The sequence below is a fragment of the Centropristis striata genome, chromosome 4 (assembly GCF_030273125.1).
Source record: "Centropristis striata isolate RG_2023a ecotype Rhode Island chromosome 4, C.striata_1.0, whole genome shotgun sequence".
Lineage (NCBI taxonomy): Eukaryota > Metazoa > Chordata > Actinopteri > Perciformes > Serranidae > Centropristis > Centropristis striata.
In genome coordinates this window covers 25,544,062-25,564,222 of record NC_081520.1, presented here as the reverse complement: position 1 = coordinate 25,564,222, position 20,161 = coordinate 25,544,062, and the positions used below count along the sequence as shown (strand labels likewise).

Genomic DNA, 20,161 nt, shown 5'->3' with positions numbered 1-20,161 from the left:
GAGGAGTCTGCCTCTTTTTTGCAGTTTCTTCCTAAGTTAAATGGTGTATTTTTGATGGTCTTTCAAAGAAAACATACTGAGCTGAGTAAAATGAAACTAGTAATTGTGTCACCCTGAGCCTCCTATATAATTTCAGTACATTGCATCACTTCAAGGTGTACCAAGGGTGCAGATGGGCTTTTTGAACTCGGGGGGACGAAGATGTCAGCAAATGATTTCAACTCAATGAGTTATTTTTCCACTCCAAGCCTTAACCCAAATATGTTTTATTTAAAAAAATTTAACCAGCTCCCTACGGGTGCTGCACCCACCCTGCGCTATTCTCAGAAGAAATGGCTCACAATTAGATTTGCAGGGCTATTGTGTGTGTGTGTGTGTGTGTGTGTGTGTGTGTGTGAGTGTGTGTGTGTGTGTGTGTGTGTGTGTGTGTGTGTGTGTGTGTGTGTGAGTGTGTGTGTGTGTGTGTGTGTGTGTGTGTGTATGTGTGTGTGTGTGTGTGTGTGTGTGTGTGTGTGTGTGTATGTGTTTATGCCTGTTAATGCCATAGTGTCTGGAAGCATGTGAAAAAAATTCTCTTTTTTACTGACATGCCCACTTTATGTTGATAACAGTCAGTGTTTCTCCTGCACTAAATGTGTTGTTGTGTCCTGTTGTGTGTGAATCTTTGTGTGTCCAAGCTCAGCTTGTCTTCTCATCTTCTCATGTCTCATGTTTCATGTTGCAATGTTTAATGGCTCTGTACTGTCTGTCCTAAATAAAATTCATTCATTCATTCATTGTGCACAGTGGAATAATATCTAGTATATAATAACTGATAATAACTAATATTTCCAGGGTGCCTGGGGACCAGTGATACCAATTTTCGACACAGACAGATTAAAGTTGTAATTGTCAGGTTATAGTTATAGGTTATAGGTAGCATATATATGTAGTGTATGTGCTGTGTGTCTTGTTTTCTTAGGCTGTGTGTTTTGGCTCCTGGTGCCATTCTGGACGAGGTCTTGGCACGACTCGGCTCTTTCCACTTGTGCATGCTGGAAAAATTTCCCTGACAGTGTCAAGGACACAGACACATGGGGAAAATATCAAAACATCATTAACCCAAATCATTCAAATGTTTTAAATGACCACCGTCAATAACATTAATAGATTGTTTCTTGATCTTGCAAAGACTAAAATATGATTCCTATAATAACTTTATATGAAATAGACGATGAATGGTGTAGAGAGACTTTTGCAGCTAAAAACTAAAATCATACATCTGGAGGTAAATTATTTTCTTTTCACTCTGGTTTGCTCTTTGTCAACAACACACATTTTTGTATTAAACAATAAAAACTTCATGAGCCATTTGAAGATTCTTTGTAAAGAAAAATAAAAAAAAATCTTTGGCAGCTCTGCACTGTGATTCTTCTTTTCTCCAGGTCCAGCACCAAATGTCGACTTGATTCATCACTATAGTTATTAGTATTCTTAAGTATAAATTAACCCCAATCATTAAACATTTAGTTATAATTCTGTACACATGCAGATTTGGCTCTGCAGGGTCAGGTGAGGACAGGTGAGACAGATGCAGCAGGGAACATAGATTCCCAGCCCAAATACTGGACTGTGTGTGTGTGTGTGTGTGTGTGTGTGTGTGTGTGTGTGTGTATGTGTGTGTGTGTGTGTGTGTGTGTATAAAAGGCGTACGACTCTCAGACAGTCACCCGGAGAAACGATGATGAAAGCAGCCCTCGTCCTGCTGTTTGCTGCCTGCGGTGAGTCTCATCTGTTCCTCATCTAAAGAGCAACATCTCTGCCTCTGACAGGGCTAAAACTAAGAGACTTGTTCAGTTATTCTGTATTTGAACCTCCAGTTGTCTCTGTGCTGCAGCTCACGGCTGTGGCTCACCCAGCTATCAGCCGTCTGTGAGCCGCGTGGTGAACGGAGTAGATGCTCGGCCCTACAGCTGGCCCTGGCAGGTCAGTCACAGTGACCTCAGTAATACAAATATGTAGTTAAATAAGTTGTTTCTTTCACTACACACAGGATCAATATAACTCTATTTGTTAATCTAAAGAGATTACAGCGGTGGAATAACAATGATAATAATAATAAGTAAAAGAAGAGAAGAAGTTCCTCTTTAAACCCAGTCGCCAGAATAAATGAATAAACCACAGATACGTGATTATGAATTGTCATATAAATGTAGTAGATTACAAGTACAAAGTTGTATAAATTGTAAATAGTCTGAAGTTCAGTACTTCTTCAGTGACTTGAATAAAATGATGTTGTCCTCTCAGATCTCTCTGCAGTATCTCAGCGGCTCCACCTTCCGTCACACCTGCGGAGGAACTCTGCTCGCTCCTAACTGGGTCCTGACTGCAGGCCACTGCATCGGGTGGGCCACGCTTCACTCTGTATGATGTTAGCTGAGAATGATAGATAGATAGATGGATAGATGGATGGATGGATGGATGGATAGATAGATAGATAGATAGATAGATAGATAGATAGATAGATAGATAGATAGATAGATAGATAGATAGATAGGCAGGCAGGCAGGCAGACAGACAGACAGACAGACAGATAGATAGATAGATAGATAGATAGATAGATAGATAGATAGATAGATACTTTGTTAATGTTTAATGTGTGCATATGTATGTGTGTGTCAGACCTCGAACCTACCGCGTGGTGCTGGGTGAGTTCGACATCACCAGAGAGGAGGGCTACGAGCAGACCAGAAGTGTGGAGAAGATCGTGGTCCACCCTCGCTGGGATGATAACTGCCTGTCTTGTGGGTAAGTTCACAACTCCTCCATGAGGCTGTTTTCAGCTTGTTTGAAAAAAAAAAAAAAAACTGAAAGATTTAAAGCTGCAATGATTGATGTTTTTAGACACTTGGATGCAAATTGACTCTTCAGTTTTTGCTTCTAAAGGTTTTAGTTTTTGGTAGATTAAGTTTGATGATCTTATCAAACACATTTACTGTACTTTCACGTAACAAATCAACCTCTCAATCCACTCAAAGATATTTTTAAGTTGTTTTGGGGGACAGCCCTCATTAGCCCAAACTACCTTTCCCTGGGCCATCTGGCATAATAATTCAACTTCATTTTAATTTCATGTTTGGTTGACCAAATGGCCCCTCCTCCTTGGGCCCATCGGCTGTCAATCAATCAGTCACAGTCAGACGAAATAAAAATCCTGAAGAAATGTAGAAAAACAAACAACAAGCCCTCCCTTATTGTTATTATTCTTTCTTTCCATGACATGTTTCTCTGTGTTTCAACATGATTCAGTAATGACATCGCCATGATCAAACTGGCCTCGCCGGCCGTTCTCAACGACAAGGTGCAGCCCTCCTGTGTGCCCGAGAGTGGAGAGGTCACTGCTCACAACGAGCCCTGCTACATCACCGGCTGGGGCAGAATCTACAGTTAGTCCGATTCTAATCTATAATCTATACTCTATAATCCATTCACAATGCTACATCACCGGCTGCCGGAGAATCTACAGTCAGTCTGATTCTATTTATTTATTTATTTGCATTATCATTTTTTCAGTCAGTCTGATTCTAATCTATAATCCATAATCTATAATCCATAATCTATAATCCATAATCTATAATCCATAATCATAATCTATAATCTACTATCCATTCACAATGCTACGATGACGCTCTATTGACCCAATAAATGCATCTCAACACTATTTCTCTCTCAGATACTTTTTTTATTCTAATATTGAATACATTAATCATATTAGAGATAAATTATTTTGGATTATGTTTTAGGAAACTTTAACGGAATAGTTTGTCATTTTGGAAAATGGTCTTATTAGGTTTTTGCAGATAGTTCGATGTGAAGATCCATTAATATCATTAATAGGATGACATTTTTGTTTTTGTTGACTCCATTGTCATCATTGAAAGTTGCTTTGGCTGCAGAATATGTCTAAACTGTAAAATTCAGATTTTGTCTACTTTGTCTCTCTGGTTGAGTGACGTGACACCAGTCGACCATGTTCTGTGTGTTTTTATTTGTAATCCCGTGTTACAGGTGGAGGTCCCATCGCCTCAAAGCTCCAGCAGGCTCTGCTTCCTGTGGTCGGCCACAGCGTCTGCAGCAGCAGCGGCTGGTGGGGCAGCACCGTGAAAACCACAATGATCTGTGGAGGCGGGGACATCCGCTCCGGCTGCCATGTACGCACCGCCGCTCCTCCTCACAACATGGACTACATCACTTTATGGCTCTGTTGCCTTCATCTGTCATCTTTGTGTCTCTGCAGGGAGACTCAGGAGGTCCTCTGAACTGTAAGGGTGTGGACGGCAGGTGGTTCGTGCAGGGAGTGACCAGCTTCGTCTCCTCTCGGGGATGCAACACCCCCATGAAGCCCACAGTGTTCACTCGCACATCCTCCTTCACCAAGTGGATCAGTGACGTGAGTTTCCCATATTTCGTTTGAGAAAAAAGATTCAAATAGAAAGAAAAGTGCCTTCAGTCTCTGATCTCTACTGGAAAGATAGAATCATTCCTTTGTTTTTACCTTTCAGACGATGCTGCAGAACTGAAGACCTGGAGTCCTTTCCATGTCAATAAATCAATTTCATCAACAACAGAACATTTCATTTTCTTTAGATGGTACAAGCAGAAAACCCAAAGTGAGACAGCAGTACCATCAGTAGGATTTGAGTATGTATTGTGTCAGAATCAAAAAACGTTTTCTGCAAATATATGGACAATAAACACAATGCAACAATCAAGATAATTAATAGAATAGAATATTTTAAAACAGAAAATATTCAAAACATTTAAATTTAATAAAAGTTGATGTCAGTTTGTGAGGTTTATGTCACAGTTTCCTGAAGTATGTTGAATTCTTGTGTACGCTTAATATCTAATACAATAATAAGTCACACACACACACACACACACACACACACACACATAAATGCATGAGCATAGAGAAATTGAACAGGGATACATATGGCATGTTCCAGCACACACACACACACACATATATATTTTATCAATGCCGGTGTGGCAGTTTTGTAGCCGTCTGTCTGTGGACCGATAAGAGGACACATCCTCATTTATCAAACGAGCATAGAAACAAGTTCAGATCTGAGGGTATATTTCGTCTTATGACAGGGTTCACGGGTTCAGTTATAAATGCCACTTCTATGTGGCATTTATTGTTGACCTGCTATCTCCCCCTAAACATCCACTGCCCACAACCACCAATTCTAAAAAAAAAAAAAAGGACCCCAAATAGTAACTGGTTAAATGAACTGTAGTGGAAACAACAACCAACATATTACATAAATAAAAAGAAGTTTGTACATGAAATTGCCAGTGCAGCCAAACAAAGTTACTGACTTGAAGCTGACTCAATGAAGGACCCAAAAACATCTCTCCTCCTTTCATTACCCTGAACATGCTGCTGGGCAATTTTCTTGTCTGTCAGGATTTTCTGAGCCTATGATACGTGGACCCAAATAGAGTAGGGGGCCTGGGGGCGTGCTCCCCCGGAGAACATTTTGGCCCTAAAAGCCTAAATTTGGTGGCCTCTCGCACTTTCTAATGCCACTATTCCATCTTAATCATTCCATATTTTTATGAATTATTGTAAAGGTGAATAAGGATTCTTCTATGTTTTATTTAAGGCATTATATTTTGACAGTCTTCTTGCAAATTCTGTGGTGGACTCTGCTAACACATCCATGTGCTGTTATTTTGAAAGCTAACGCCTTATGGTGTGTTATATTAACACTGAAAGTCCTTACTTGGAGCTCGAAAAAACAATGAAAATTGTGACATTCGTGTAGACCTTGAACACACCATTAGCTGCTTGACTCTGTGTGCGCTGCAATGTAAATTGGGGGGGGGGGGTTCTCTTCTCATTTCTCTTCACATTTTTTTTTTTTGAACGCTGTGTTTACCACAGTCCACTACATTTAGGTGCCAGCTTTAGCTACTTTTACAGTCAAGATTTAAAATAAAAAAACATGATCAATTTAAAGTGACAAGACATTTTTTTATGAAATTAAACCACATAACAGTATATTTAGCGGTTAAAATGAGCCCTGGCTTGACAAAATTAAAATGCTGCTTATATGATTGCATCAAAAATAATAATCTAATAATATATTTGAAATATATTTGACAACCTAAGTGTGGCTATACTGCACAATTACTTTTCTTCTGACACTTTAAGTACAATTTCTGATATTTTTGTACTTTTACTTCAGTAAGTTTTGAAAACAGGACTTTTAGTTGTAGAGGAGTAATTTCACATTGTAGTATTAGTACTTTTACTTAAGTAAGGGATCTGAATACTTTTTCCACCACTGATGGTTGGTGTCATACAGTGTAGCAAGGGGAGCCAAATACTTGTCTCCAAGTAAAGTGTTACTGTACCCTTATAATTAAGGGCAAGACGTGTCAAGACCTGCAGGACTGCATACTGTGTGTCAGGTCAGGAAGAGCAGGTTTTTCCAAGGGTGCATATTTGAAGTTCTTTTTCTTGCTTTGAGTGTTTTCTGTTTCACTGTTGTTGTTGTTGTTGTTGTTGTTTTTTAGAGTTATATTTCTTACAGAAATGCAGACTAAAATGAATAACAACCAGATGGATGTGTATCACACAGAAAATGTAAGAGGGATTTCTTCTCTTGGAAGAAAACTGTCTCATCCCAATATCGAGCCTCAGACTTTGGATCCATCTTTTCATGAAGGAGTAATAGGTAGTAGTAAGGACTGTACAAGCACTGCATCCTTTGATGGATTTAGACTTTTCTGAATGTCCTACATACAGTAAGTCTGGTTACTGTGTGCCACTGTAACCAAAGTCTGTGCAAGCAAAGCAAGCAAACATCCGCATTATTTCACTAACACAGGAATAAAGGCTATTAGTTTTGTTTGAATATTTGATATGAGACCTTTATAAGTTGGACTTTGCCCCATTAACTAAAGCATGGGGTAACTTGATGGTTTGAGTGTTCGGTTGATAACTGACTTGATATCAATGCACCACCTGTGATGCCAAGGATTTGGTGATTTTTTTGTGGCAAAATCACAGTATACATTTGTGAAGATGTTAGCTTTAATACACACATTTGACACAGTCAATACTTGATCATGGCAGCCTCAGTAGCTACAAATATTGACATTCACTGACTGGATGAACAGGTTTCTTATACAGTGACAGCCAGGACATATCTCTGTCTCAACCCACATATGAGAGCTTTCAGCTTTTAAAATCAACATCAACAACAGAGTGTTTGCAGAATTGTGTTGTCTGACGTATGGCCGTTCTGTTTATCACACTACAGCCTTGAATTGTTTGGGCTGAAGTCCTCCCCTTCACCTTTTTTGCTGTTACAGCCCCTCCCCCTCGCCCCCTTTTCTCCTCATTTATATCCTCTCCTCTCTCCAGTCAGGAGAAGCTCTTGGAGGATTGCCAGTTTGGGGAGCTATTACATTGTGACACCAAGCAGAACTTCACTTTTCAGGTAAAAACTGACCTTTCAGCTTTAAATTGTTGAATTGTTGAATTGTTTGTGATGAAAGCCAGCAGAGTTTTTGTATTTTAAACATAACAAGACATGTTTTTTCTCTGAAGTCAAGGTTGTAGGTTGAGATTTTGTCATTTCTACTTTATTGTTATATGATGTGTTAAAAAAAAGAAGAAATTGAAATTTTGAAATTCTTGTGTTGGAAGTGTTTTCTGGGTGTGCCTGAACTCTGTGAAGAAATTTGCAAAATCAGTCATACCATTATCTCAGAAAAGCACGATGAGTGGTTTAATAGAAGCAAATACTTCTTCAAAATGCATTGAAAACTATTGAAATGAGGGGAAATGGGTCCTCCTGCTGTATGACTACTAATAGTTCATTAATAATAGTAGTTCTGTGCATCTGTTTTTTTTCTGCTTTTTGTATCATTTTAAGAAAACCAGTAGTCCCATGTGCCCAAAGATTTAATTAAGTATGATAAGAAAATTGGCAAAATTAAGTATTTGGTATCTATGGACTCCTAACAACTTGAATTAATTGAATGTGAACACATGCGGTGTGAAGAAATGTTTAATTTTTTAGAATTTAGTATTTTCAGAAATACAGACTTTGACCAATGATTTCAAAGATGTACCGTTAATTTAAACCAATCAGGATCAAGGTTTTTTTCTTTGCCCATGTTGTACCATAACTGACACAACATGCATTCAAATATGTCCGACTGTAACCTTTTGTGCAAACACAGTTTACATCTAACTTGACATAACTTTCTTGTCTTGTCTCATCCTATCTTCAGAGCATCGATTGTTCTCACCATGTCAGACCAACCCACCCAGTCCTACCATGAAGGGGCCTACATGGCCCTGATGAGAGGCCTGAAAGAGCTGGACCTCACTGGTAGCTGTGTTCCCAGTACCCTGGTGTTGAGTGGAGACCATGCCTTTCCTTTGGCAATGAACAGCCAGGGCCAGATCCTCATGGCAGCCTCTCTGTACGGCGGTGGAAGGATTGTGGTCCTGGGTCATGAGGCCTACCTGACCACCTTTCCTGCTCTGGTGGAGAATGCTCTGACCTGGCTGAGAGGAGATGGATCTGAGAACTTGTCTGTCGGGGTCCATAATGGCGTCCAGGGAGTCGCTGATAACCTCAGCAAGTCCAGCTTCGACACCCAAGTTGTGGGGAAATTCAGTGACAGTCCTGGGGTCGGTGTGTATGTGACTGATGCCTACAGCGTGGGTCCAGACGCGCAAGACCTGGTAGCGTTTTTGAAAGCTGGAGGGGGAGTGCTGATAGGGGGGCAGGCGTGGCACTGGGCTTCAACTCACCCAAAGGAGAACACGCTGCTTCGGTTTGAGGGGAACAAGGTGTCTGGTGTGTCAGGGATCTACTTCTCTGAGCAACACGCTGAGGGAGAGTCTCTGCCTGTCTACCCACAGATCCCATCCTCCCGGATGGCTGAAGTGTAAGTGTTTGCTACATATTTGTGCTGCACGTTTTAACAGGTTTTTCAAGTTAAAGCAGTTGGAAGGAACTTTTTGTTTTGTGTTTGGCGACCCCTGAGGCCAAACTGAGTGCTGCCATGAGGTTCAGACTGCCATTAGTGAACCTCTTGTTTTACTGCAGCAGTATCTGACAATCAGCTCCAGTCAGTCTTAGTTCTGCTTCTTCTGTTTGTCTTTTTTGTCTAGCCAGCCAGCAAAATTGTCAGAGACCCTGCTGTGGTCTGAGGTCTGATCTAGAACCTGCATGATTTTGTCTAATTTCATCGCAATCCAATGGCAGGCATTAAGAATAATTATATTGAAATAGAAAATATTCTCATTGTTTGCTTATGTAGGTCATGTAGGTACATTTTTTGTTTTATAACCCGTTTAAATTTTCTTGTATTTTGGTATAACAATGCTTTAAACTGAATACTCACAATGACCAAAACGAACATACTGATGTTTAGTGGGCATCATGTTTGTAACATGATCACCATCTCAGTTAAGTATTTTAGATGCTAATCATTTTGCTAATCAGCAATGAACATAAAGTAGCCTTACAGCTGAGCCTGATGAGCATGTCACTTATTTTGTAGCGAATTGGTTATAAAGAAATTATTTTTAAATGGATGAGAGTGCTGCATGGAAAGTCATGGAATCACCAAAGTTCATCCTGAGGGGAACAAGAATGTCTGTACCATGTATTTCACTGGAAACCTCAAACTCAGCAGTTTTAGATTGGAAGTTAGACCTACCACAAAGTAATTATGATTCAGCCTTTTGGTACCATGCATCTCTCATACCTGTCTGAATGTCTGTACAAAGTTTCATGGCATTCCACCAAATACTTGGAGATATTTTCAGTCTGTGTGGATGTGGTGGATCAACGTACTGACAGTTCACTAGAACAGCGCCCCTAGTGTGGCTGAAAAGAATTGGTACAACCATTCCCAAAGAGAAGCAGGCATAAACAGATTCGGATTACATTCAGGTACAGGTGCAAGTTCCAGGCTATATGATTCTGGAGTTCAAGGGTTTAGGTACAGGTAGGTTTGTGTTGAGGTTTGTGTTAGGGTTTAGGGTGTGAGTTAGGGTTCGGTTTAGGGTTAAGAGTTTAGGGTTAGGGTTAGGATGAGGTTAGGTTTGAATATACAGCATCACTATAATTATACATAGTAATTATTATACATGTTAATACACAATCATTACATATAATACCATGTACCTCTCATACTTTACATTTCTGTCTCCCACTCCTCTTCCCTTGTTCAAAATCAGAATCTGTAAAGATTTTGATGACGATTTGCAGTTCTTACTCCAGGGGGTGTCAGAGTTCGACCTCCAGCATGGGGTAGTAGCCTCTGAGGTTCTGGTCCACAGCCCACTAGCCTTCCCCATTGGTACCACCGATAATGGAAACGCCTTCTTGGCAGGAGCCTACTATGGGCAGGGACGGGTTGTTGTGATCACACATGAAGGACTTCTGGGACGAGAGGTGCGGTTTTAATTAGTAATTTTAATCTTTTTATACATAAACATAAATATGGGGGTGACTGAAGGTTTCATGCCATTGTTTTTCTGCCACCCATCTGTATATTCAAATATATAGTACATGATATAGTATAGTACATGATATCATAACAATATAGGTAAAATGAGTAGTCTTGGATGTTTTTTGGCTAATCAAGTGATTAAAATACCCCCAAAATTAAGCAACATTAACTCCTTAACATTGTGTTATTATTGGCAGAAAGGTTTCTTGCTCATTCATTTGTGACCACAAGCTGTTGGCTACCTGTAGTATGCTTGACAATGAGTGCTTAATCAGCCAAATATATTTTATACGATTAACAAATGACTCTTTTTTTGGTGAAACCTTCATCACAGACACTAGCTCCATTTTGGAACAATGCCATTCGATGGTTGGACGAAGGTCGGGAAGGAGTTGTTGGTGTAGCTCCAGATCTCAACTATGCCTTTAACCTCTTCAGCAAAGCAGAGTTTAATTGCAAGAAGACAGACTTCAAGGCAGACCTGAGTGTATATGTGTGCACAGCCTACAGTGATAAACATGCAGAGGAAATCCAAGACTTTGTAGCCCAGGGAGGAGGCCTGCTGATTGGTGGACATGCCTGGAACTGGGCACAGGTTCACCCTGGGAAAAACCTGATGACAGATTTCTCAGGTATGATAATGCAAGGCTGCCACTTTCAATCCATTGTAATACAACATCCATTCATTTATTTAATCTGTAAGAGACCATGTATTATATAAAACTAACTCAAAACAGTTGGTGTATTGTACCAGAGCTGACTTTAATGAATTGTTACAGTTTAAGTTATTAATAATTTATCTGCAAAAGTAATGTCACCTCCATCTGCTTCAAGTTAGTCAGTGCTTGTGGCACACCAACTAAGCAAGCAGAGCAGCTAGAAAAAGCTAAAAAGAGCTCTGTGAAATCAGAACAATCATGGCTAGATGTTGGAACAACTCGAAAATGTCTTTTGTGCAGTATAACACAGTTATAATGACAGAAAATCATTAAAAAAAAAAACAGTCAAAGTTCTCAGATAATTTTCTATTTATTTAATTAATTTTTAAATAATGGAATGAAATGGAATTTATTCAAACAACACTTTTCCAAGTGCCCACAAGTGTCATGCATATTGGAAAAAAATGGGTTTCCACATGTTATACATATTCAACTATTTGCATTTTTACAACGTGTCCTTTCCTTTCCTTTCCTTTCCTTTCCTTTCCTTTCCTGGAAAGTCCAAATCTCGACAAAAAGGCCTTTTTTCAACCTTTCTCTCTATGATGAATGCTGGATTTTTATTGATTGTCTTCAAACCCGCTGGTGGGATGGTGAGATTCAGATTTTTAAAAAATCAGGTTTCTTGTGTTTCAGGAAACAAGATCCTGAACAAAATGGGCCTGAGCCTGCTGAAGCAGATAATCTGGGAAGGTTCCTACACGGCCCCTGAGCCTAGCCAGGGCCTCAAAGACACGTACCGCTTCCGCCACCTTCTACACCGCTTCGTTGGTCACGTCATCCAGGGGGAGAAACTTACAGAGCGTGAGGAGAAGTGCCTTAATAAACTGGGTTGTGACTGTGCCAACTTCTTGCACATGGAAGCTCATGACTCCTCCTCCTATACGAATGTGGTGTCCAAACTCACCACCGTCTTAAAAAAGTCGGGCATGCCACAGGTGGGCCATGATTGACTTTATAGACTGATTATAATTAGATTTAGGAAGGGAAAATTTCCCTTTTGTTTCAGTATATTCAATTTAGTTTCCGGCTTTCAGGGCCTTGAGAGGAAGATATTCTATTGAGAATATAGGCCAATAATGACCACAGCACACAAAAAGTTATACCATAAGAACAATATGGCGTCTGATTTTGTTAACTGTATGTACTGCAATACTGTATGCAACCTCTTTCATAACATCTATCATTTCCAAGGTGTGTGCCAGCTGCCCTGTGAAGAGTCCCAAAGACCACCTCCTCCTCAGTGTGGGGGCAGAGGTTTATAAGGTCTGCCCAAATCCTGATGCCCTCCTGCCCTACCTCATCAAGGATAACCCCTTGATGCCAGTTTGGTACAACCACAGAATCAAGACTAATGCCAACACAAAAAGTAAGACCTCTTTTATTTTATTTGTGTCTATGGAATTATATTTACAGGTAATACACTGTATTTGCAGAACTGTGATTGTTCTGTTGTGTGAATAAATTGAATTTATATTGCGATAATCTTTGTGCTTGTGCATTGCAATGATATAAAGATGTTGTTTGTGTCAGGAGGGGATGAGTGGATCAGTACAGGTCTCTACCTCTCTCCTGGTATGAAAACCTACATGGCCATCCCAGCAGAGATTGTCAACAAGGGATGGAAGGTACAATTAATAAAATAAAATTTTACCATGACAGATATTATGATCAAGTTAGATGCTTAATACATGCAAAATAACTAAACTAACCATACTAAATACTAAATCGAGCCAATCGGTTATTCATGTCAGTTAAATGTATGGCTGCTACTCCATCTATTTATCGATCTTGCCAGTCTTTCAACCTTCGATACAAAGTATACTTTACTTTTTATTCTGCATTGTAAAAAAAAGTGTTATTTTCCAGAAATGCTTTTTTCTACATTGAGTGCAAATGCCATAAAAAAGGTAATTCATTTTATTCCAGATATTATAGATAGATCAGATTTTATAACCATAAAATGTAAGTTGAAATCTGTAAATTAATACAATGATTACACACCAGTATTATTCAATTGCTTAATGGTTAAATTACAGTGAGATTTATCTAAGAATGCAAAATTAAGGCAACTTTCTGTTTTCTAATGATAAATCAAATTTAATGTAAATGTAAAAAGAAACCGTAAAAAATAGTGAAAAGTCTGGCAGCACAAGTTGCCAAGCACTTACCGTCATATTAATGTAAATAAAAAATACAATTTATTCTATTTTCAAATACAGATATTTGCTGTATCATTTCCAGACTATATTTCCAGACTTTTCCCTTTATATATTTATTTTTACAGTTTTTACAGTGTGTTTTTCTTTTAAAGCAGTCAAACGAATTCCATATCTTCCTCAGATCCAAATAGGTTGTCAAACAGACTACCTGGATGCTGCAGAGCTGAAGAGGGCACGGAAGGTTCATGAGCGATTCCCAGTGACCTCAGAGATGATGCAGGTGTCTAACCTGTGGGGGGGACTCATCTACCTGGTGGCACCACCCAACACACAAGTGGATGGGGCAGAGGTCATAGTGCAGATGGCTGTTCCTGCGCCGTACTATACATCTGGTGAGTTTGTGGTTGATTAGAGGCGGGACTGTTCAGAGCATTAGTGACAGTTATATGGTGGTGAGGGGATGATTGACAGATGATTGAATGGTCATATGAGTGGTGTTCAGCACTTGAGAATGGGAAAGTAGGGGCTTGCTTCACCTGATGGTAGGCCACGAGCTCATCATCAGCTCATCTAATGGGCAGCTGCATTAATATGTGTTGTTTAGCGCCACCCACTGGTTGTAGGAGGAGATGACATTACAGAGTGTGAAAACGGAAAGGGATGCAAAGAAACAGAGTGTAAAGCACAGCAAGTCATTCTTTCATCCAAGATACTGTTAGAAAAATTGCATGAGGAAACCTTGAAAATTGATAATCTGTCACCAACAGAAAAAAACCTCACCATTTTTCTGCGCAGTTCGTTGATGGGGAAATGAAGAGCTGGAGACATCCGAGTTCTCAGTTTAACATAGTTTTATTACAATACGTCAAAAAATGTGCACTTTACAGAGATTCTCCAGGTTCAATAACTCATGTCCCTGATACACACAGACGGGTTTCAGTTCGTGAAGTCTGAACCCTGTCTCTCTCCCTGAACCCATTAAAATACTAACATTTGTTTACAAAACATGCTTGTCGATTTCCTCCAGGAAGTTCCGCCCTCTTGATCGCTGATTCGCCAGTTTTAATTAATACAACGGCACGTCAATGCCACCTGGTTGCTTGCTGCCCCGGACAAGGCCATCCTGACCTGGCCTCTTCTCCAGAACATTCAACAAAAACATTCTGTCTTGTTATGTATAACAAAGATATTATGTCTACAGAGTCAAATGATTTTCACTGTCTCACATGGATTCTAAAAGTCTAAAAAATATGAAACAGACAATGAAATATATGTAAACAAAGTTTCTAAACATTAACACACAAACATAATAATTGTATCAAAATCATATTGCCTGATTTAATATAAATGCATAGAGAGAGATATTACACTCAACCTTTGATAGTGACCTGCGTCACACACAGAGACAGACAACAGAGACAGACACCAGGGAGTCAAACAGAGAAGCAGAACTCAAGCATAAAATCATTTACCAATATAGAAAATAATCAATTATTTGAACAATACTATGGTCCAGTGGAGGGAAAAGTATTCAGATCCTTTACTTCAGTAAAAGTACTAATACCACACTGTGAAATTACTCCTCTACAAGTAAAAAGCCTGCATTCAAAACTTACTGAATTAAAAGTACAAAAGTATCAGCATCAAAATGTACTTAAAGTATCAAAAGTAAAAATATTTGTTATGCAGAATGAACCCACTCAATGTTTTATATATTCTAAATATGTTATTAGATTATTGTTATTGATGCTTTTATGTAAGCAGTGTTTTAATTTTGTAAAGATAGGGCTCATTTGATTACTTAATTAATTAAGTCTAATCACTTTAAATCATTAATCAATCGATTGATAATCAATCAATCAATCATATATTTTATGTTAAATCTCAACCTGAAAATTAACTAGAGCTGTCAGCTAAATGTAGTGGAATAAAAAAGTACAATGTTTGCTTCAAAATATAGTGGAGTAGAAATATAAAGTTACATAAAATGGAAATACTCAAGTAAAGTACACATACTTCAAAGTTTTAATCAAGCACAGTACTTGGGTAAATTTACCTAGTTACTTTCCACCGCCAAATACCATTACATTAAAGAAAAAAGCAATATTAGTTATTCTACATATACATTTTATTAATACATATATTCAATGTGTATTATCCATATTTTTTTTTAACAGTTTAGCTTATGTTTTCATTATCATGGATATCCAAATATTATGTAAGACTGAGATGAGTTAACAGATGAAAAGAAGAACACTTATCTTTTACAAAGGGGTACAAGCTGGAGACTAGGGAGACCTATAACTGTAGGGTCTCTGCCTTCCTCAGTAGGTCAGTGGACTGAAATACACAAACAGTATACATATACTTCTCTCTTCTCTTCAGGTGTGACAACAGCTGCTGAGTGGTCCTTGCTGCGTACAGCTCCCTCACCCTGGGCAGAGCTAGAGTTTGAAAACATCATCCTCACTGTACCGTCAGACTTTATTCGGAATCTGGAACGGCCTGACGAGTTGGCAGCACATTGGGATAAGATGATGAGGGCCATCGCTGACCTGGCTGCCATACCACACAAGTTCCCTCGCAAAGAACGCTTTGTGACTGATGTGCAGATTTCCCATGGTAAGTCTGCTTGGATGATCATTCATTCATTCATTGTCCTTAGCCGTTTATCCACACTCAGGTCTCGAGGGCCTGTAGATCCCAGCTGACATTGGGCGAAAGGCGGGGTACACTCCGGACAGGTGGACAGACTGTCACAGGGCTGACACATAGAGACAGACAACCATTCACACTCTCATACACTCCTACGGGCAATTTAGAATCACTAATTAAACAAGTGCATGTTTTTGGACGGTGGGAGGAAGCCGGAGGACCTGGAGAGTGCTTGACTGTTGTACACTGACAAATAAAAAAAATCTCTCGCTATGTTAAAGAATTGTTGCCCAACATATACCATCTGTATTTTTAAAGAATTTAACTGTAAAATAAGCCTGAATTAATATTTTCTCAGCCGGGATGGTTTTCAACACCAGTCACTCTTGTCATTAAAAAAAATATATATTTTGATATAATGGCTCAAAATTTCAGACCAAAAAAACTTTTCAGTGAAAGTAGTTATTGAACAAGAGGTCACATTATCTTATAAGACTGTTTCCTCCATCCAGGTTGGATGCATGCTGGTTATCCTATTATGGCACATAAGTCCACAGCAGCTGATCTGGTCAACATTGATGGTGCTGCTAGAAACCTGTGGGGCGTCATCCATGAACTGGGACACAACCAACAGAGAGGCTGCTGGGAGTTCCCATCACACACAACAGAGGCAACATGCAACCTGTGGTCAGTGTATGTGCATGAAGAGGTGCTGGGGATCAGCAGAGAAAAGGTGGAGTAGATTTTTTGACAAAAAAACTTAGACCAATGACTAGAAAAGCCTGACCTTTTTGCATTTTGTTGATAAAAGTTTTAGTTTTTTCACTTGATTTACATGGTTTAACAATTATATCACTTCATTGTGTTCACTGCAGGCTCATGAAATGATGACTCTAGCATATCGAAATGCTCGAGCAGAGCAGTATGCTAAGGGGGGAAAGAACCTCAACAAATGGGATATGTGGACGGCCCTTGAGACGTACATGCAGGTGAGAGTATTTTTAAGCTGTGCATTCAAACAGAATTGAGCATTTCAGTTTCTACCTGAGAGCTGTCACTGCCCTGAACGCCTCCATGACATTAAAAAAAAAAATCCAATACTGTGGAACAACAGTGCAATATATTCATTTCATGTGCAATAACTCTGATTCTGTCCCTGTAATTATCCCAACCTGCTGTTCCCCTTCTTCTTCTTTTGTTTTTTATAGGTTTCCTTATATTTTTTTTACTATGTTTAAATTATTGTACTCTGTTGCACTAAAACCAGAGCTGCTGTTTTTAATTGCGCTGTACTATTGTGCAGTGACAAATAAAACTATTCTATTCTATTCTATTATGTTCTGTTCTATTGTAATCTCTTCTGTTCTGTTCTGTTCTATTCTATTCTAAATGCAGCTAAATTCTCTGTCATCGCAGGTGGCTCAACTTTCTTTTGTTTTTGTTGAACGCCACATTTAGATGTTATTAATTTTACAATTTCATTACCCCCCACATCTGTCTCATTCCATGCAGCTCCAGGATGAGTTTGGCTGGGATGCCTTTAAGAAAGTGTTTGCTGCCTACCACGAGATGAACAACTTTCCACAGGACAACCACGGAAAGATGAACCTGTATGCTGAGACGTTCTCCCACACTGTAGAGATGGACCTGTGTGGATTCTTTAAGTCCTGGGGCTGGCCCATAACCAGAGCTACTGAGGAGACACTCTCCAACCTGCCTCCCTGGAGTGACCACCCCATGGCCCAGTACAACTGAACTTCAGACTGCCGTTTATTAATAGTGCAGAGCGATCGGTTAAATGAGAAACCTATTCTTCACATTGAGTATTTTGTAGGAAATTCAAATTTACTTACTTTTTTCTTCTTTTGCTCCTTGTTGTTGTTGTTGTTTTTGTTTTTTTAAAACCAGATTTGCTGCAGGGTTTTATAAAAGAAATAAGAGTTACATAGTGATAGATTTATACAACTTTTTGATTCAGTAACTCCATTTGAAAATAATCTTCCTTTCAATTAATCATCTGAACACTTTTGAAACATATGTGATTGCCAATAATCCATAATTTACAGATGTGTGAATCAGAATTGAAATGCTTCCCTATATTTGATGGTTTTGAGTGATTCAGGCTGTGTTTACTAGATGAATCAAATGTTTACTGCTTGTTTATGTTAATATTTTCCTTCTCTACCAATAAACATTCACTTCACACTTTATACAGTTGCAAGAAAAAGTGATGTGAACCCTTTGAAATTACCTAGTTTTCTGCATTAATTTGTCATAAGATTTGGATGCATTTCAAGCCCCAAGTAAAGACAAACACAATGTGTTTAACCTAATACCACACAAACAATTATAATATTTCATGTTTTTATTGAATATATCCATGAAACATTCATAATGCTGATAGAAAAAGTAAGTGAACCCTTTGGCTAATGACTCCATTAAGAGCTAATTGGAGTCAGGAGTTAGCAAACTTGGAGTCCTTACATGAAATAAGATTTGAGTGAGGTGTACAGATACTTTGACCTAAAAAAAAAAATACTCAAACTTTTTGAGTTTGCTATTCTTAAAAAGCATCTGCTCATGTGAACCATGCCTCGCAAAAAAGATATCTCTCTGAAGACCTGTGATCAAGAATTGTTGATTTGCATTCACCAGTCCATAGTGAGACGATTTAGGACTGTGGCTACTCTCCCTAGAAGTGGGCATCCAGCCAAGTTCACTTCAAAGGCCCAACACAGAAAGCTCAGTGAGGTAAAAAAAAAAAAAAAAAAGAATTCCAGAGTAACAAGTAAAAACTTGAAGGAATCATTGGAGCTGGTTAACATCTCTAGTCATGAGTTTTCCACACACACAAGATTGTGTGTTTGGAAAAACTCAGACGCCATGGAGGAAGCCGCTGCTTTCAAAGAAACATCACTGCATGACTGAAGTTTGCCAAAGGGCACCTTGATACTCCACAACACTACTGGGAAAATGTTTTATGGACTGACGAAACTAAGGCTGAATTGTACATGAAGAACATGCAGCTCTATGTATGGTGTAATTATCCCAACAGTGAAGTATGATGGAGGGATCATCATGATTTGGGGCTGCTTTGCTGCCTTAGGGCCTGGACCACTTGCTATTATTGAGGGGAAAATGAATTCCCAATTTTATCAAGGAATTCTACAGGTTAATGTCAGGGGGGCTGTCTGACAGCTGAAGATCAGTAGAAATTGGATGATGTGGCAGGACAATTACCTTAAACATCAAAGTAAATCTACTACAGAATGACTTCAAAAAAGAAAATCTCCCTTTTGGAGTGGCCCAGTTGGAGCCCCGACATCAATCCAACAGAGATGCCGTGGACTGACCTCAAGAGAGCCTGTCACACCAGATGTCCTAAGGATGTGGCTGAGCTGAAGCATTTCTGTCAGTAAGAATGGCCCAAAATTCCTCCTGAACGTTGTGCAGGTCTGATCAGCAGCTATCAGAAGCGTTTGGATGATGTCATTGCTGCCAAAGGAGGTTCGACCATTATTAAATCAAGGGTTCACTTACTTTTTCCACCATCCCTATGAATGTTTAATGGATGTGTTCAATAATAATGTGAAATATTATAATTGTTTGTGTGGCATTCAGTTTAGCACATTGTGTTTGTCTATACTTGGGACTTAGATGCAGATCAGATCACATTTTATGAGAAGCTCATTCAGAGAGTTTTCTCTCTCAGCTGTCCTCTGTTCTTTACAGTAACAAGACATTGTGAGACAGGGGAAAGAGGATTACAGATACTGGAGTATACTAAAAGCCAAGCATTTTAATTGTTCAATTTCAGATGTATTCTAAAGTAAATGTCCCCCATTCTACATTGAAATGACTTTAAATATGAAAAGAAATAGATTTTTGAGGTTTCAACAAAATAAATGAATGAAACGCTTTTACTTTGGAAAACATCGCGATTGACCCGCAATTGGCACTCACATACAAAAAAAATTACCCCACAGTCTTATAATGTGAACAAGCAGAGGGCATGGTGGCTAAACCAGGTACCACCTTGGGCTAGGAAATCCCTGTAATAATGTAATAATAATGGCATATTTTTCG

General features: G+C 39.1%; 2 protein-coding genes across 2 annotated transcripts; both read left to right on the top strand.

Annotated features, from left to right (window-relative positions):
- Positions 1 to 1,720: 1,720 nt before the first annotated feature.
- Positions 1,721 to 4,825, top strand: LOC131970034 (proproteinase E-like). The gene is made up of 8 exons (XM_059331289.1): positions 1,721 to 1,760; positions 1,877 to 1,965; positions 2,287 to 2,384; positions 2,662 to 2,787; positions 3,289 to 3,425; positions 4,048 to 4,190; positions 4,277 to 4,429; positions 4,542 to 4,825. Exons 1-8 carry the CDS (start codon positions 1,721 to 1,723, stop codon positions 4,557 to 4,559), a joined length of 804 nt encoding a protein of 267 aa, XP_059187272.1. The 3' UTR covers positions 4,560 to 4,825.
- A 3,390-nt stretch (positions 4,826 to 8,215) lies between these two features.
- On the top strand, positions 8,216 to 18,249 carry LOC131970345 (TRPM8 channel-associated factor homolog). Its single transcript, XM_059331718.1, has 12 exons — positions 8,216 to 8,225; positions 8,325 to 8,964; positions 10,265 to 10,481; positions 10,874 to 11,171; positions 11,895 to 12,196; positions 12,453 to 12,627; positions 12,792 to 12,886; positions 13,602 to 13,812; positions 15,806 to 16,042; positions 16,588 to 16,808; positions 16,951 to 17,064; positions 17,588 to 18,249. Exons 1-12 carry the CDS (start codon positions 8,216 to 8,218, stop codon positions 17,828 to 17,830), a joined length of 2,763 nt encoding a protein of 920 aa, XP_059187701.1. The 3' UTR covers positions 17,831 to 18,249.
- The last annotated feature ends 1,912 nt before the right edge of the window (positions 18,250 to 20,161 follow it).

Bases quoted from the DNA above. Each gene is read 5' to 3' on its own strand.
- LOC131970034 (XM_059331289.1), top strand. From the start codon at position 1,721: ATGATGAAAGCAGCCCTCGTCCTGCTGTTTGCTGCCTGCG. The intron at 1,761-1,876 runs GTGAGTCTCATC...TCTGTGCTGCAG, and splicing joins CCTGCTGTTTGCTGCCTGCG to CTCACGGCTGTGGCTCACCC. The intron at 2,788-3,288 runs GTAAGTTCACAA...AACATGATTCAG, and splicing joins GATAACTGCCTGTCTTGTGG to TAATGACATCGCCATGATCA.
- LOC131970345 (XM_059331718.1), top strand. The intron at 8,965-10,264 runs GTAAGTGTTTGC...GTTCAAAATCAG, and splicing joins TCCTCCCGGATGGCTGAAGT to AATCTGTAAAGATTTTGATG. The intron at 12,887-13,601 runs GTACAATTAATA...TATCTTCCTCAG, and splicing joins TTGTCAACAAGGGATGGAAG to ATCCAAATAGGTTGTCAAAC.